At 28.0% G+C, this 19,880-nt stretch overlaps 1 protein-coding gene across 1 annotated transcript in view; it reads right to left on the reverse strand.

The window, feature by feature from the left end:
- Nucleotides 1–723: 723 nt before the first annotated feature.
- Nucleotides 724–19,880, reverse strand: part of LOC143250434 (uncharacterized) — a 60,204-nt gene continuing 41,047 nt past the window's right edge. Inside the window, exons 2-3 of the mRNA XM_076500912.1 lie at nucleotides 2,431–2,539; nucleotides 724–2,339 (exon numbers count right to left, since the gene is read on the reverse strand). Coding sequence (XP_076357027.1) covers nucleotides 2,092–2,339; nucleotides 2,431–2,539 — 357 coding nt within the window. The 3' untranslated portion in view covers nucleotides 724–2,091. The remainder of the gene's footprint in view (nucleotides 2,340–2,430; nucleotides 2,540–19,880) is intronic.

Raw genomic sequence — 19,880 nt, forward strand, 5'->3', positions numbered from 1 at the left:
ACCTATAAACAGTTTTACGGCTCACAAAATTAACATTCTTGTATATTTTGATACACATAGTTGTTTGTAGTATTATATGAGATATCGGTGGCAAGTTGTACCTAAAAGTAAAGTGGGGATTTATCATATGTACAATTCATATTTTGTTGGTATTAGTATAGAACTGGTAATCCGCCATGTTCGATTGGCATTAACATACAACTGGTATTGCATCATGTTCGATTGGTATTAACATACAAATTGTAATGCATCATGTTCGATTAGTATCAACAAATAACTGGTAATCTATCATGTTCGATTGGTATTTACATAGAACTGGTAATCCGTCATGTTCGATTGGTATTTACATAGAACTGGTAACCCGTCATGTTCGATTGGTATTTACATAGAACTGGTAATCCGTCATGTTCGATTGGTATTTATATAGAACTAGTAATCCATCATGTTTGAATAATCGGACAAATATATGTTCAAACGTTGAACATCAGATGAATGAAAAATTCCTTTATAATCCTGTAAACATACGGGTATTTATATATGTAATTTTGTTAACTGAAGAAAACTTCTACTAGTTTAACGGGATTAACTGCAGCTAAGTTAGGGGTGGTTTCTAGAAGTGATTTAGTTCGTGTCAAACGTATATTGAACAACAAGGGGTAGTTCATAAAGTGCTTCATTTCATGCTAAATATCTATTGATCCACAACAAATAGTTCATAAACTCTTTTATTTCATGTTGAATTAGTTCATTAATACAAGTAACGATGTAATAATAATATCTGTTAGTGCTGGTTCCCTCACAAGAGTAGAGCTGCATTTTACATTAAATAGTCAGGTGATTTAGTGCTGGTTCCCTCACAACAGTAGAGCTGAATGTTACATTAAATAGTCAGGTGATTTAGTGCTGGTTCCCTCACAACAGTAGAACTGAATGTTACATTAAATAGTCAGGTGATTTAGTGCTGGTTCCCTCACAACAGTAGAGCTGAATGTTACATTAAATAATCAGGTGATTTAGTGCTGGTTTCTTCACAACAGTAGAGCTGAATATTACATTAAATAGTCAGGTGATTTAGTGCTGGTTCCCTCACAACAGTAGAGCTAAATGTTACATTAAATCGTCAGGTGATTTAGTGCTGGTTCCCTCACAACAGTAGAGCTGAATGTTACATTAAATTGTCAGGTGATTTAGTGCTGGTTCCCTCACAGCAGTAGAGCTAAATGTTACATTAAATTGTCAGGTGATTTAGTGCTGGTTCCCTCACAACAGTAGAGCTGAATGTTACATTAAATCGTCAGGTGATTTAGTGCTGGTTCCCTCACAACAGTAGAGCTGAATGTTACATTAAATCGTCAGGTGATTTAGTGTTGGTTCCCTCACAACAGTAGAGCTGAATGTTACATTAAATAGTCAGGTGATTTAGTGCTGGTTCCCTCACAACAGTAGAGCTGAATGTTACGTTAAATAGTCAGGTGATTTAGTGCTGGTTCACTCACAACAGTAGATCTGAATATTACGTTAAATAGTCAGATGATTTAGTGCTGGTCCCCTCACAACAGTAGAGCTGAATGTTACATTAAATCATCAGGTGATTTAGTGCTGGTTCCCTCACAACAGTAGAGCTGAATGTTACGTTAAATAGTCAGGTGATTTAGTGCTGGTTCCCTCACAACAGTAGATCTGAATGTTACATTAAATCCTCAGGTGATTTAGTGCTGGTTCCCTCACAACAGTAGATCTGAATGTTACATTAAATCGTCAGGTGATTTAGTTCTGGTTCCCTCACAACAGTAGAGCTGAATGTCACATTAAATAGTCAGGTGATTTAGTGTTGGTTCCCTTACAACAGTAGAGCTGAATGTTACATTAAATAGTCAGGTGATTTATTGCTGGTTCCCTCACAACAGTAGAGCTGAATGCTACATTAAATCGTTAGGTGATTTAGTGCTGGTTCCCTCACAACAGTGGATCTGAATGTTACATTAAATCGTCAGGTGATTTAGTGCTGGTTCCCTCACAACAATAGAGCTGAATGTTACATTAAATCGTCAGGTGATTTAGTGCTGGTTCCCTCACAACAGTGTTATAACATTAATTTACACAACCTTTCAGTGGATAGAAGTACAGAAGGTTTGATAATGTGTAGCAGCCAGGAGTCAGAGATACGGTGGTGTGGTCTACAGATTTGACGTAGCAGTAGTTATCATCACGGCTAAATCCCCATGACTTGCATAAGCTATTCTGGAGACACTTTCTGGCACACCCCTCCTCCGTGTCAATAGCTCGGACTACCAGATCGTAGCCCCAAATACAAGTGTCAGTGGTGACGTTGAAATGAGCTAGAACGAAACAGACACCAGTTCTATATACAGAGGTGAAACATCGATTACGTTAGAAACAGACCTAGAGTAGAATAAAGTGTTTACTTACGGTCACCACATTTCACACCACACCAGCCTCGACTACATTCACACCTGAATTCGTTGTTTACTTCGTGACATGTTCCTCCATTTTCACAAGGTAGAGCGGCGCAACTTATCTAAAAATAGGAATTCCAGACACATTAATTATAGAATCCCAGCGTTTATATATAAATTATTCTTGCATTTGTCTGTCCAGAACTTTCCTCGAAAGTTCCTCGAGCAAACACAACAATTATCATTAAAAGAAAGAAGTTTGTCTTTCTTTTATCTTTATCTTGGTTTTGTTCTTCAAGAATTTTAATAGAACCAGTATGGTGCAAGATAAGTAAGGCTTGTTAACACCAAGTGACAAATAACTTGGATTATAATTTAAATTTTTCATTTGGAAAGTGTATCACATAAACAACACTTTACTCGCGTGTAATTTTCTTAAGAAAATTAACTTTTAACTAAATTCAACAGCTGTAAGATTTATCGACTTATTCAGATCGAAAATACGCATGCGTAGTAAGTTTCCAATCAGACATTTGTCAAAACGCTTCTGCATATACAGCTAGGTTTTACATTAGTTTAGCTTTACAATACATATACAGCTAGGTTTTACATTAATTTAGCTTTACAATACATATACAGCTAGGTTTTACATTAGTTTAGCTTTACAATACATATACAGCTAGGTTTTACATTAGTTTAGTTTTACAATACATATACAGCTAGGTTATACATTAGTTTAGTTTTACAATACATATACAGCAAGGTTATACATTAGTTTAGCTTTACAATACATATACAGCTAGGTTATAGACTTACATTAGTGTAGCTTTACAATACATATACAGCTAGGTTATACATTAGTTTAGCTTTACAATACATATACAGCTAGGTTATACATTAGTTTAGCTTTACAATACATATACAGCTAGGTTATAGTTTTACATTAGTTTAGCTTTACAATATTTTGGTTAAGGTTCGATTCATAGACTGTAATAAACACCTTTTAGCTATTTATTTGTTTCTTTACCATAGATTTCATTGTACTTTCTTGTGTTTCTATGTTTCAACTCGTAAAACCATCACGTACATTGAACGGTCAAAACAGCTGCCTACTCTGTACACTGTTATACTTTACTTTGTTTACTTTACGTGTAAGTTTTCAAAATAAAGTTAATTACGTGTAATTTTAATAAATCAAGCTATGCGAATATTAGTTTGTTTGTTCGATCATCCTGAGATTTTTAAATAGTTTGGGATTTACCGACATAATACGTAATACGTACAAGAAAGTGTAGCTGAAATATAGTAAATAATGCAATAAAAATATTCCAGCAAAAGGCATGAAAACAACTAAATATTTAACGGGTCGTGGCTAGAGCTTTAATAACACTAACCCTAATATACATTACAAACACTATACTAGGGTACTTTAATAACACTAACCCTAATATACATTACAAACACTATACTAGGGTACTTTAATAACACTAACCCAGTGTACTTTAATAACATAACCCTAATATACATTGCAAACACTATACTGGTGTACTTTAATAACACTAACCCAGTGTACTTTAACACTCCTACGAAAAGTGGGGCCTAATAGGCCCCAGAGCAACTTGAAAGGTTATTAATATAAGGCTAATAATTTTGTATTTAAATGAAATTGCCATTTAAATCCATTAATGAATGGATTAACGAGATTCCCACTGTCCCTATCTACTATCTAGCGAAACCAAAGCCAGGGGAACGGGCTTGGAGAAATCAGGACTAGAAACGTCTTTTCTTAGAAGTGTTAATAACAATAACCCTAATGTACATTACAAACACTAACTATATTATACATTAGAAACACTATACCAGGATACTTTAATAACAGTAACCCTAATATACATTACAAACACTATACTAGTGTACTTAAATAACAATAACCCTGATGTACATTACAAACACTAACTATATTATACATTACATGTGGCTATATTGTTGTTTGTATAAATATAAGTGTACTTGTGATTATATTGTTGTTTATTTACATATCTTTACATATAGCTCTACTTGTGGCTATATTGTTGTTTGTTTACATATAACTCTATTTGATGTTATATTGTTGTTTATTTACATTTCGCTCTACTTGTGGCTATATTGATGTTTGTTTACATATAACTGTACTTGTGGTTATATTGTTGTTTCTTTAATAACTGTACATGTGGTTATATAGTTGTTTATTTACATATAACTGTACTTGTGGTTATATTGTTGTTTATTTACATATCTTTACATATCGCTCTACTTGTGGCTATATTATTGTTTGTTTACATATAACTGTACTTGTGGTTATATTGTTTATTTACATATCTTCACATATAGCTCTACTTGTGGCTATATTGTTGTTTGTTTACATATAACTCTACTTGATGTTATATTGTTGTTTATTTACATATAGCTCTACTTGTGGCTATATTGTTGTTTGTTTACATATAACTTTACTTGTGGTTATATTGTTGTTTATTTACATTTCGCTATACTTGTGGCCATATTGTTGTTTGTTTACATATCTTTACATATAACTTTACTTCTGGCTATATTGTTGTTTGTTTACACATAACTCTATTTGATGTTATATTGTTGTTTATTTACATTTCGCTCTACTTGCGGCTATATTGTTGTTTGTTTACATATAACTCTACTTCATGTTATATTGTTGTTTATTTACATATAGCTCTACTTGTGACTATATTGTTGTTTGTTTATATATAACTGTACTTGTGGTTATATTGTTGTTTATTTACATATCTTTGCATATAACTCTACTTATCGCTATATTGTTGTTTGTTTACATATAACTCTACTTGATGTTATATTGCTGTTTATTTCAATTTCGCTCTACTTGTGGCTATATTGTTCTTTGTTTACATATAACTGTACTTGTGGTTATATTGTTGTTTATTTACATATCTTTAATTTTCGCTCTACTTGTGGCTATATTGTTGTTTGTTTACATATAACTGTACTTCTGGTTATATTGTTTATTTACATATCTTCACATTTCGCTCTACTTGTGGCTATATTGTTGTTTGTTTACATATAACTCTACTTGATGTTATATTCTTGTTTATTTACATATAGCTCTACTTGTGGCTATATTGTTGTTTGTTTACATATAACTTTACTTGTGGTTATATTGTTGTTTATTTACATTTCGCTATACTTGTGGCCATATTGTTGTTTCTTTACATATAACTCTACTTGATGTTATATTGTTGTTTATTTACATATAGCTCTACTTGTGGCTATATTGTTGTTTGTTTATATATAACTGTACTTGTGATTATATTGTTGTTTATTTACATTTCGCTCTACTTGTGGCTATATTGTTGTTTATTTACACATAACTATACTTGTGGTTATATTGTTGTTTGTTTATATATAACTGTACTTGTGGTTATATTGTTGTTTATTTACATATCTTTACATATAACTATACTTATCGCTATATTGTTGTTTGTTTACATATAACTATACTTGATGTTATATTGCTGTTTATTTCAATTTCGCTCTCCTTGTGGCTATGTTGTTCTTTGTTTACATATAACTGTACTTGTGGTTATATTGTTGTTTATTTACATATCTTTTCATTTCGCTCTACTTGTGGCTATATTGTTGTTTGTTTACATATAACTCTATTTGATGTTATATTGTTGTTTATTTACATTTCGCTCTACTTGTGGCTATATTGTTGTTTGTTTACATATAACTCTACTTGTGGCTATATTGTTGTTTCTTTATATATAACTGTACTTGTGGTTATATTGTTGTTTCTTTAATAACTGTACATGTGGTTATATAGTTGTTTATTTACATATAACTGTACTTGTGGTTATATTGTTGTTTATTTACATATCTTTACATATCGCTCTACTTGTGGCTATATTGTTGTTTGTGTACAAATAACTGTACTTGTGATTATATTGTTGTTTATTTACATATCTTTACATTTCGCTCTACTTGTGGCTATATTGTTGTTTGTTTACATATAACTCAAATTGATGTTATATTGCTGTTTATTTCCATATAGCTCTACTTGTGGTTATATTGTTGTTTGTTTATATATAACTGTACTTGTGCTTATATTGTTGTTTATTTACATATCTCTACATATGACTCTCCTTGTGGCTATATTGTTGTTTGTTTATATATAACTGTACTTGTGGTTATATTGTTGTTTATTTACATTTCGCTCTACTTGTGGTTATATTGTTGTTTGTTTACATATAACTGTACTTGTGGTTATATTGTTGTTTATTTACATATCTTTACATATAATTCTACTCGTGGCTATATTGTTGTTTGTTTACATATAACTCTATTTGATGTTATATTGCTGTTTATTTAAATTTCGCTCTACTTGAAGCTATATTGTTGTTTGTTTACATATAACTGTACTTGTGGTTATATTGTTGTTTCTTTACATATAACTCTACTTGATGTTATATTGCTGTTTATTCACATATAGCTCTACTTGTGGGTATATTGTTGTTTGTTTATAGATAACTATACTTGTGGTTATATTGTTGTTTGTTTACATATAACTTTTCTTGTGGTTATATTGTTGTTTATTTAGATATCTTTACATATAACTCTACTTGTGGCTATATTGTTGTTTCTTTACATATAACTCTACTTGATGTTATATTGTTGTTTATTTATATATAGCTCTACTTGTGGCTGTATTGTTGTTTATTTACATTTTACTCTACTTGTGGCTATATTGTTGTTTGTTTATATATAAATGTACTTGTGGTTATATTGTTGTTTATTTACATTTCGCTCTACTTGTGGCTATATTGTTCTTTGTTTACATATAACTGTACTTGTGGTTATATATTTGTTTATTTACATATCTTTACATATAGCTCTACTTGGGGCTATATATTATTGTTTGTTTACATATAACTCTACTTGATGTTATATTGCTGTTTATTTAAATTTCGCTCTACTTGTGGCGTATATTGTTGTTTGTTTACATATAATTGTACTTGTGGTTATATTGTTGTTTCTTTACATATCTTTACATTTCGCTCTACTTGTGGCTATATTGTTGTTTGTTTACAGATAACTGTACTTGTGGTTATATTGTTGTTTATTTAGATATCTTTACATATCGCTCTTCTTGTGACTATATTGTTGTTTGTTTACGTATAACTTTTCTTGTGGTTATATAGTTGTTTATTTAGATATCTTTACATATAACTCTACTTGATGTTATATTGTTGTTTATTTACATTTCGCTCTACTTGTGGCTATATTGTTGTTTGTTTACATATAACTGTACTTGTCGTTATATTGTTGTTTATTTAAATATCTTTACATATAAATCTACTTATCGCTATATTGTTGTTTGTTTACATATAACTCTACTTGATGTTATATTGCTGTTTATTTAAATTTTGCTCTACTTGTGGCTATATTGTTGTTTGTTTACATATAACTCTACTTGATGTTATATTGCTGTTTATTTAAATTTCGCTCTACTTGAAGCTATATTGTTGTTTGTTTACATATAACTGTAATTGTGGTTATATTGTTGTTTATTTACATATCTTTACATATCGTTCTATTGTGGCTATATTGTTGTTTGTTTACATATAACTCTACTTGATGTTATATTGCTGTTTATTCACATATAGCTCTATTTGTGGCTATATTGTTGTTTGTTTACATATAACTTGCTGTTATATTGTTGTTTATTTACACATAGCTCTATTTGTGGGTATATTGTTGTTTGTTTATAAATAACTATACTTGTGGTTATATTGTTGTTTGTTTACATATAACTTTTCTTGTGGTTATATTGTTGTTTATTTAGATATCTTTACATATAACTCTACTTGTGGCTATATTGTTGTTTGTTTACATATAACTGTACTTGTGGTTATATTGTTGTTTATTTACATATCTTTACACTTAACATTACTTGTGTCTATATTGTTGTTTGTTTACATATAACTGTACTTGTGGTTATATTGTTGTTTATTTACATTTTACTCTACTTGTGGCTATATTGTTGTTTGTTTATATATAAATGTACTTGTGGTTATATTGTTGTTTATTTACATTTCGCTCTACTTGTGGCTATATTGTTTTTTGTTTACATATAATTGTACTTGTGGTTATATTGTTGTTTATTTACATATCTTTACATATAGCTCTACTTGTGGCTATATTCTTGTTTGTTTACATATAACTCTACTTGATGTTATATTGCTGTTTATCTAAATTTCGCTGTACTTGTGGCGTATATTGTTGTTTGTTTACATATAACTGCACTTGTGGTTACATTGTTTATTTACATATCTTCACATATAGCTCTACTTGTGGCTATATTGTTGTTTGTTTACAGATAACTGTACTTGTGGTTATATTGTTGTTTATTTAGATATCTTTACATATCGCTCTTCTTGTGGCTATATTGTTCTTTGTTTATATATAACTGTACTTGTGGTTATATTGTTTATTTACATATCTTCAGATATAGCTCTACTTGTGGCTATATTGTTGTTTGTTTACAGATAACTGTACTTGTGGTTATATTGTTGTTTCTTTACATATCTTTACATTTCGCTCTACTTGTGGCTATATTGTTGTTTGTTTACATATAACTGTACTTGTGGTTATATTGTTCTTTATTTACATATCTTTACATTTCGCTCTACTTGTGGCTATATTGTTGTTTGTTTACATATAACTATACTTGTGGTTATATTGTTTATTTACATATCTTCACATATAGCTCTACTTGTGGCTATATTGTTGTTTGTTTACAGATAACTGTACTTGTGGTTATATTGTTGTTTATTTAGATATCTTTACATATAAATCTACTTATCGCTATATTGTTGTTTGTTTACATATAACTCTACTTGATGTTATATTGCTGTTTATTTAAATTTTGCTCTACTTGTGGCTATATTGTTGTTTGTTTACATATAACTCTACTTGATGTTATATTGCCGTTTATTTAAATTTCGCTCTACTTGAAGCTATATTGTTGTTTGTTTACATATAACTGTAATTGTGGTTATATTGTTGTTTATTTACATATCTTTACATATCGTTCTATTGTGGCTATATTCTTGTTTGTTTACATATAACTCTACTTGATGTTATATTGCTGTTTATTTACACATAGCTCTATTTGTGGGTATATTGTTGTTTGTTTATATATAACTTTACTTGCTGTTATATTGTTGTTTATTTACACATAACTATACTTGTGGTCATATTGTTGTTTGTTTACATATAACTTTTCTTGTGGCTATATTGTTGTTTGTTTACATATAACTGTACTTGTGGTTATATTATTGTTTATTTACATATTTCTACACATAACTTTACTTGTGGCTATATTTTTGTTTGTTTACATATAACTGTACTTGTGGTTATATTGTTGTTTATTTACATTTTACTCTACTTGTGGCTATATTGTTGTTTGTTTATATATAAATGTACTTGTGCTTATATTGTTGTTTATTTACATTTCGCTCTACTTGTGGCGTATATTGTTGTTTGTTTACATATAACTGTACTTGTGGTTATATTGTTTATTTACATATCTTCACATATAGCTCTACTTGTGGCTATATTGTTGTTTGTTTACAGATAACTGTACTTGTGGTTATATTGTTGTTTATTTAGATATCTTTACACATCGCTCTTCTTGTGGCTATATTGTTGTTTGTTTACATATAACTGTAGTTGTGGTTATATTGTTTATTTACATATCTTCACATATAGCTCTACTTGTGGCTATATTGTTGTTTGTTTACAGATAACTGTACTTGTTGTTATATTGTTGTTTATTTAGATATCTTTACATATCACTCTTCTTGTGGCTATATTGTTGTTTGTTTACATATAACTTTTTGTGGTTATATTGTTGTTTTTTTAGATATCTTTAGATATAACTCTACTTATCGCTATATTGTTGTTTGTTTACATATAACTCTACTTGATGTTATATTGCTGTTTATTTAAATTTTGCTCTACTTGTGGCTATATTGTTGTTTGTTTACATATAACTGTACTTGTGGTTATATTGTTGTTTATTTACATATATTTACATTTTGCTCTACTTGTGGCTATATTGTTCTTTGTTTACATATAACTGTACTTGTGGTTATATTGTTTATTTACATATCTTCAGATATAGCTCTACTTGTGGCTATATTGTTGTTTCTTTACATATAACTATTTGATGTTATATTGTTGTTTATTTACATATAGCTCTACTTGTGGCTATATTGTTGTTTGTTTACAGATAACTGTACTTGTGGTTATATTGTTGTTTCTTTACATATCTTTACATTTCGCTCTACTTGTGGCTATATTGTTGTTTGTTTACATATAACTGTATTTGTGATTATATTGTTCTTTATTTACATATCTTCACATATAGCTCTACTTGTGGCTATATTATTGTTTGTTTACATATAACTTTTCTTGTGGTTATATAGTTGTTTATTTTGATATCTTTAGATATAACTCTACTTATCGCTATATTGTTGTTTGTTTAGATATAACTGTACTTGAGGTTATATCGTTGTTTCTTTAATAACTGTACATGTGTTTATATAGTTGTTTATTTACATATAACTGTACTTGTGGTTATATTGTTGTTTATTTACATATCTTTACATATCGTTTTACTGTGGCTATATTGTTGTTTGTTTACATATAACTCTACTTGAAGTTATATTGCTGTTTATTCACATATAGCTCTATTTGTGGCTATATTGTTGTTTGTTTATATATAACTCTACTTGTGGCTATATTGTTGTTTGTTTACATATAACTCTACTTGATGTTATATTGCTGTTTATTAAAATTTCGCTCTACTCAAGGCTATATTATTGTTTGTTTACATATAACTGTACTTGTGGTTATATCGTTGTTTCTTTAATAACTGTACATGTGTTTATATAGTTGTTTATTTACATATAACTGTACTTGTGGTTATATTGTTGTTTATTTACATATCTTTACATATCGTTCTACTGTGGCTATATTGTTGTTTGTTTACATATAACTCTACTTGTGGTTATATTGTTGTTTATTTACATATAGCTCTATTTGTGGCTATATTGTTGTTTGTTTATATATAACTATACTTGTGGTTATATTGTTGTTTGTTTACATATAACTTTACTTGTGGTTATATTGTTGTTTATTTAGATATCTTTACATATAACTCTACTTGTGGCTATATTGTTGTTTGTTTACATATAACTGTACTTGTGGTTATATTGTTGTTTATTTACATATCTTTACACATAACTTTACTTGTGGCTATATTGTTGTTTGTTTACATATAACTGTACTTGTGGTTATATTGTTGTTTATTTACATATATTTACATATCGCTCTACTTGTGGCTATATTGTTGTTTGTTTACATATAACTGTACTTGTGGTTATATTGTTGTTTTTTACATATCTTTACATATAGCTCTACTTGTGGCTATATTGTTGTTTGTTTACATATAACTGTACTTGTGGTTATATTGTTGTTTATTTACATATCTTTACATATCGCTCTTCTTGTGGCTATATTGTTGTTTGTTTACATATAACTGTACTTGTGGTTATATTGTTGTTTTTACATTTTGTACATATTTGGTACACTTTTTGTACTTGTGGCTATATTTGTTGTTTGTTTACATATAACTCTACTTGTGGTTATATTGTTGTTTATTTACATTTTACTCTACTTGTGGCTATATTGTTGTTTGTTTACATATAACTGTACTTGTGGTTATATTGTTGTTTATTTACATATCTTTACATATAGCTCTACTTGTGGCTATATTGTTGTTTGTTTACATATAACTGTACTTGTGGTTATATTGTTGTTTATTTAGATATCTTTACATATCGCTCTTCTTGTGGCTATATTGTTGTTTGTTTACATATAACTGTACTTGTGGTTATATTGTTTATTTACATATCTTCACATATAGCTCTACTTGTGGCTATATTGTTGTTTGTTTACATATAACTGTACTTGTGGTTATATTGTTGTTTATTTACATATCTTTACATTTCGCTCTACTTGTGGCTATATTGTTGTTTGTTTACATATAACTGTACTTGTGGTTATATTGTTGTTTATTTACATATCTTTGCATATAACTCTACTTGTGGCTATATTGTTGTTTGTTTACATATAACTGTACTTGTGTGTTATATTGTTGTTTATTTACATATCTTTACATATAGCTCTACTTGTGGCTATATTGTTGTTTGTTTACATATAACTGTACTTGTGGTTATATTGTTGTTTATTTAGATATCTTTACATATAACTCTACTTGTGGCTATATTGTTGTTTGTTTACATATAACTCTACTTGATGTTATATTGTTGTTTATTTAAATTTTGCTCTACTTGTGGCTATATTGTTGTTTGTTTACATATAACTGTACTTGTGGTTATATTGTTGTTTATTTACATATCTTTACATTTTGCTCTACTTGTGGCTATATTGTTGTTTGTTTACATATAACTGTACTTGTGGTTATATTGTTGTTTATTTACATATCTTTACATATCGTTCTACTGTGGCTATATTGTTGTTTGTTTACATATAACTCTACTTGATGTTATATTGTTGTTTTGTTACATTTAGCTCTAACTTGTTGTGGTTATATTGTTGTTTGTTTACATATAACTTTATAACTGTGTGTTATATTGTTGTTTATTTACATATAACTATACTTGTGGTTATATTGTTGTTTATTTACATATAACTCTTTCTTGTGGCTATATTGTTGTTTGTTTACATATAACTGTACTTGTGGTTATATTGTTGTTTATTTACATATCTTTACATATAACTCTTACTTGTGGCTATATTGTTGTTTGTTTACATATAACTGTACTTGTGGTTATATTGTTGTTTATTTACATTTTACATATAACTCTACTTGTGGCTATATTGTTGTTTGTTTACATATAACTGTACTTGTGGTTATATTGTTGTTTATTTACATATCGCTCTACTTGTGGCTATATTGTTGTTTGTTTACATATAACTGTACTTGTGGTTATATTGTTGTTTATTTACATATCTTTACATATAGCTCTACTTGTGGCTATATTGTTGTTTGTTTACATATAACTGTACTTGTGGTTATATTGTTGTTTATTTACATATCTTTACATTTATCGCTCTACTTGTGGCTATATTGTTGTTTGTTTACATATAACTGTACTTGTGGTTATATTGTTGTTTATTTACATATCTTCACATATAGCTCTACTTGTGGCTATATTGTTGTTTGTTTACATATAATTGTACTTGTGGTTATATTGATGTTTATTTAGATATCTTTACATATCATTCTTCTTGTGGCTATATTGTTGTTTGTTTACATATAACTTTTCTTGTGGTTATATTGTTGTTTATTTAGATATCTTTACATATAACTCTACTTGTGGCTATATTGTTGTTTGTTTACATATAACTCTACTTGTGGTTATATTGTTGTTTATTTACATATACATATAGCTCTACTTGTGGCTATATTGTTGTTTGTTTACATATAACTGTACTTGTGGTTATATTGTTGTTTATTATATATTATTTACATATAACTCTACTTGTGGCTATATTGTTGTTTGTTTACATATAACTCTACTTGTGGTTATATTGTTGTTTATTTACATATTTTACATATCGCTCTACTTGTGGCTATATTGTTGTTTGTTTACATTTTACTGTACTTGTGCTTATGTTGTTGTTTATTTACATATCTTTACATTTCGCTCTACTTGTGGCTATATTGTTGTTTGTTTACATATAACTGTACTTGTGGTTATATTGTTGTTTATTTACATATCTTTGCATATAACTCTACTTGTGGCTATATTGTTGTTTGTTTACATATAACTGTACTTGTGGTTATATTGTTGTTTATTTAGATATCTTTACATATCGCTCTTCTTGTGGCTATATTGTTGTTTGTTTACATATAACTTTTCTTGTGGTTATATTGTTGTTTATTTTGATATCTTTACATATAACTCTACTTGTGGCTATATTGTTGTTTGTTTACATATAACTGTACTTGTGGTTATATTGTTGTTTATTCTTTACATATAACTCTACTTGTGGCTATATTGTTGTTTGTTTACATATAACTGTACTTGTGGTTATATTGTTGTTTATTTACATATCTTTACATATCGTTCTACTTGTGGCTATATTGTTGTTTGTTTACATATAACTCTACTTGTGTTATATTGTTGTTTATTTACATATAGCTCTACTTGTGGCTATATTGTTGTTTGTTTACATATATTGTTGTTTGTTTACATATAACTCTACTTGTGTTATATTGTTGTTTTATTTACATATAACTCTACTTACTGGTGGCTATATTGTTGTTTGTTTACATATAACTGTACTTGTGGTTATATTGTTGTTTATTTACATTTAACTCTACTTGTGGCTATATTGTTGTTTGTTTACATATAACTGTACTTGTGGTTATATTGTTGTTTATTTACATATCTTTACATATATATCGTTTTACTTGTGGCTATATTGTTGTTTGTTTACATATAACTGTACTTGTGGTTATATTGTTGTTTATTTTTACATATAACTCTACTTGTGGCTATATTGTTGTTTGTTTACATATAACTGTACTTGTGGTTATATTGTTGTTTGTTTTACATATAACTCTACTTGTGGTTATATTGTTGTTTATTTACATATAACTCTACTTGTGTGGTATATTGTTGTTTGTTTACATATAACTCTACTTGTGGTTATATTGTTGTTTGTTTACATATAACTGTACTTGTGGTTATATTGTTGTTTATTTACATATCTTTACATATAACTCTACTTGTGGCTATATTGTTGTTTGTTTACATATAACTGTACTTGTGGTTATATTGTTGTTTATTTATATATCTTACATATAACTCTACTTGTGGCTATATTGTTGTTTGTTTACATATAACTGTACTTGTGGTTATATTGTTGTTTATTTACATATAACTATACTTGTGGTTATATTGTGTTTATATTGTTGTTTGTTTTACATATAACTCTACTTGTGGTTATATTGTTGTTTATTTACATATAACTATAACTCTACTTGTGGCTATATTGTTGTTTGTTTACATATAACTGTACTTGTGGTTATATTGTTGTTTATTTACATATTAACATATAGCTCTACTTGTGGCTATATTGTTGTTTGTTTACATATAACTGTACTTGTGGTTATATTGTTGTTTATTTACATATCTTTACATATAGCTCTACTTGTGGCTATATTGTTGTTTGTTTACATATAACTGTACTTGTGGTTATATTGTTGTTTATTTACATATACATATAGCTCTACTTGTGGCTATATTGTTGTTTGTTTACATATAACTGTACTTGTGGTTATATTGTTGTTTATTTCTTTACATATAATATCTACTTGTGGCTATATTGTTGTTTGTTTACATATAACTGTACTTGTGGTTATATTGTTGTTTATTTACATATCTTTACATATACTTGTGGCTATATTGTTGTTTGTTTACATATAACTGTACTTGTGGTTATATTGTTGTTTATTTACATATCTTTACATATGTGCTATATTGTTGTTTGTTTACTTAACTCTACTTGTGGCTATATTGTTGTTTGTTTACATATAACTGTACTTGTGGTTATATTGTTGTTTATTTACATATCTTTACATATAACTCTACTTGTGGCTATATTGTTGTTTGTTTACATATAACTATACTTGATGTTATATTGTTGTTTATTTACATATAGCTCTACTTGTGGCTATATTGTTGTTTGTTTACATATAACTTTACTTGTGGTTATATTGTTGTTTATTTACATTTCACTCTACTTGTGGCCATATTGTTGTTTGTTTACATATAACTGTACTTGTGGTTATATTGTTGTTTATTTACATATCTCTACACATAACTTTACTTGTGGCTATATTGTTGTTTGTTTACATGTAACTGTACTTGTGGTTATATTGTTGTTTATTTACATTTTACTTTACTTTTGCCTATGTTGTTGTTTGTTTATATATAAATGTACTTGTGGTTATATTGTTGTTTATTTACATTTCGCTCTACTTGTGGCTATATTGTTCTTTGTTTACATATAACTGTACTTGTGGTTATATATTTGTTTATTTACATATCTTTACATATAGCTCTACTTGTGGCTATATTGTTGTTTGTTTACATATAACTCTACTTGATGTTATATTGCTGTTTATTTAAATTTCGCTCTACTTGTGGCTATATTGTTGTTTGTTTACATATAACTCCACTTGTGGTTATATTTGTTGTTTATTTACATATCTTTACATTTCGCTCTACTTGTGGCTATATTGTTGTTTGTTTACATATAACTGTACTTGTGGTTATATTGTTGTTTATTTACATATCTTTGCATATAACTCTACTTGTGGCTATATTGTTGTTTGTTTACATATAACTGTACTTGTGGTTATATTGTTGTTTATTTATATATCTTTTGTGGCTATATTGTTGTTTGTTTAACTCTACTTGTGGCTATATTGTTGTTTGTTTACATATAACTCTACTTGATGTTATATTGCTGTTTATTTACATTTCGCTCTACTTGTGGCTATATTGTTGTTTGTTTACATATAACTGTACTTGTGGTTATATCGTTGTTTATTTACATATAACTGTACTTGTGGTTATATTGTTGTTTATTTACATATCTTTACATATCGTTCTACTGTGGCTATATTGTTGTTTGTTTACATATAACTCTACTTGATGTTATATTGCTGTTTATTCACATATAGCTCTATTTGTGGCTATATTGTTGTTTGTTTATATATAACTATACTTGTGGTTATATTGTTGTTTGTTTACATATAACTTTACTTGCTGTTATATTGTTGTTTATTTACACATAGCTCTATTTGTGGGTATATTGTTGTTTGTATATATATTAACTTACTTGTGGTTATATTGTTGTTTATTTACATATAACTTTACTTGTGGTTATATTGTTGTTTATTTTATATCTATAACTCTACTTGTGGCTATATTGTTGTTTGTTTACATATAACTGTACTTGTGGTTATATTGTTGTTTATTTACATATCTTACATATAACTCTACTTGTGGCTATATTGTTGTTTGTTTACATATAACTGTACTTGTGGTTATATTGTTGTTTATTTACATTTTACTCTACTTGTGGCTATATTGTTGTTTGTTTATATATAAATGTACTTGTGGTTATATTGTTGTTTATTTACATATCTTTACATATAGCTCTACTTGTGGCTATATTGTTGTTTGTTTACATATAACTGTACTTGTGGTTATATATTTGTTTATTTACATATCTTTACATATAGCTCTACTTGTGGCTATATTGTTGTTTGTTTACATATAACTCTACTTGATGTTATATTGCTGTTTATTTAAATTTCGCTCTACTTGTGGCTATATTGTTGTTTGTTTACATATAACTGTACTTGTGGTTATATTGTTGTTTATTTACATATCTTTACATATAGCTCTTGTTGTGGCTATATTGTTGTTTGTTTACATATAACTGTACTTGTGGTTATATTGTTGTTTATTTACATATCTCTACTTGTGGCTATATTGTTGTTTGTTTACATATAACTTACTTGTGGTTATATTGTTGTTTGTTTACATATAACTACTTGTACTTGTTGGTTATATTGTTGTTTATATTGTTGTTTATTTACATATCTTTACTTTATATTGTTGTTTGTTTACATATAACTGTACTTGTGGTTATATTGTTGTTTATTTACATATCTTTACATATCGCTCTACTTGTGGCTATATTGTTGTTTGTTTACATATAACTGTACTTGTGGTTATATTGTTGTTTACATATCTTTACATATAGCTCTACTTGTGGCTATATTGTTGTTTGTTTACATATAACTGTACTTGTGGTTATATTGTTGTTTATTATTTTACATATAGCTCTACTTGTGGCTATATTGTTGTTTGTTTACATATAACTGTACTTGTGGTTATATTGTTGTTTATTTACATATACATTTAACTCTACTTGTGGCTATATTGTTGTTTGTTTACATATAACTGTACTTGTGGTTATATTGTTGTTTATTTATATTTTACATATTTGCTCTACTTGTGGCTATATTGTTGTTTGTTTACATATAACTGTACTTGTGGTTATATTGTTGTTTATTTACATATATATTGTTGTTTGTTTACATATAACTGTACTTGTGGTTATATTGTTGTTTATTTACATTTCTACATATCGTACTTGTGGCTATATTGTTGTTTGTTTACATATAACTTGTGGCTATATTGTTGTTTGTTTACATATAACTGTACTTGTGGTTATATTGTTGTTTATTTTACATATAACTCTACTTGTGGTTATATTGTTGTTTGTTTACATATAACTGTACTTGTGGTTATATTGTTGTTTATTTACATATCTTTACATATAACTCTACTTGTGGCTATATTGTTGTTTGTTTACATATAACTGTACTTGTGGTTATATTGTTGTTTATTTACATTTCGCTCTATTGTGGCTATATTGTTGTTTGTTTACATACTTGTGGTTATATTGTTGTTTGTTTACATATAACTACTTGTGGCTATATTGTTGTTTGTTTACATATAACTGTACTTGTGGTTATATTGTTGTTTATTTACATATCTTTACATATCGTTCTTGTGGCTATATTGTTGTTTGTTTACATATAACTCTACTTGATGTTATATTGTTGTTTATTTACATATATAGCTCTATTTGTGGCTATATTGTTGTTTGTTTACATATAACTCTACTTGTGGTTATATTGTTGTTTGTTTACATATAACTTTACTTGTGGTTATATTGTTGTTTATTTAGATATCTTTACATATAACTACTTGTGGCTATATTGTTGTTTGTTTACATATAACTCTACTTGTGGTTATATTGTTGTTTATTTACATATAGCTCTACTTGTGGCTATATTGTTGTTTGTTTACATATAACTTTACTTGTGGTTATATTGTTGTTTATTTACATATCTTTACATATACTCTACTTGTGTTATATTGTTGTTTATTTACATATAACTCTACTTGTGGCTATATTGTTGTTTGTTTACATATAACTCTACTTGTGTTGTTTTGTTTACTTATATTGTTGTTTGTTTACATATAACTGTACTTGTGGTTATATTGTTGTTTATTTACATATCTTTACATATAGCTCTACTTGTGGCTATATTGTTGTTTATTTACATATAACTCTATTTGATGTTATATTGTTGTTTATTTACATATAGCTCTACTTGTGGTTATATTGTTGTTTGTTTACATATAACTCTACTTGTGGTTATATTGTTGTTTTTATATTTACATATAG

The sequence above is a fragment of the Tachypleus tridentatus genome, chromosome 5, assembly GCF_004210375.1.
Source record: "Tachypleus tridentatus isolate NWPU-2018 chromosome 5, ASM421037v1, whole genome shotgun sequence".
NCBI classification, from domain to species: Eukaryota; Metazoa; Arthropoda; class Merostomata; order Xiphosura; family Limulidae; genus Tachypleus; species Tachypleus tridentatus.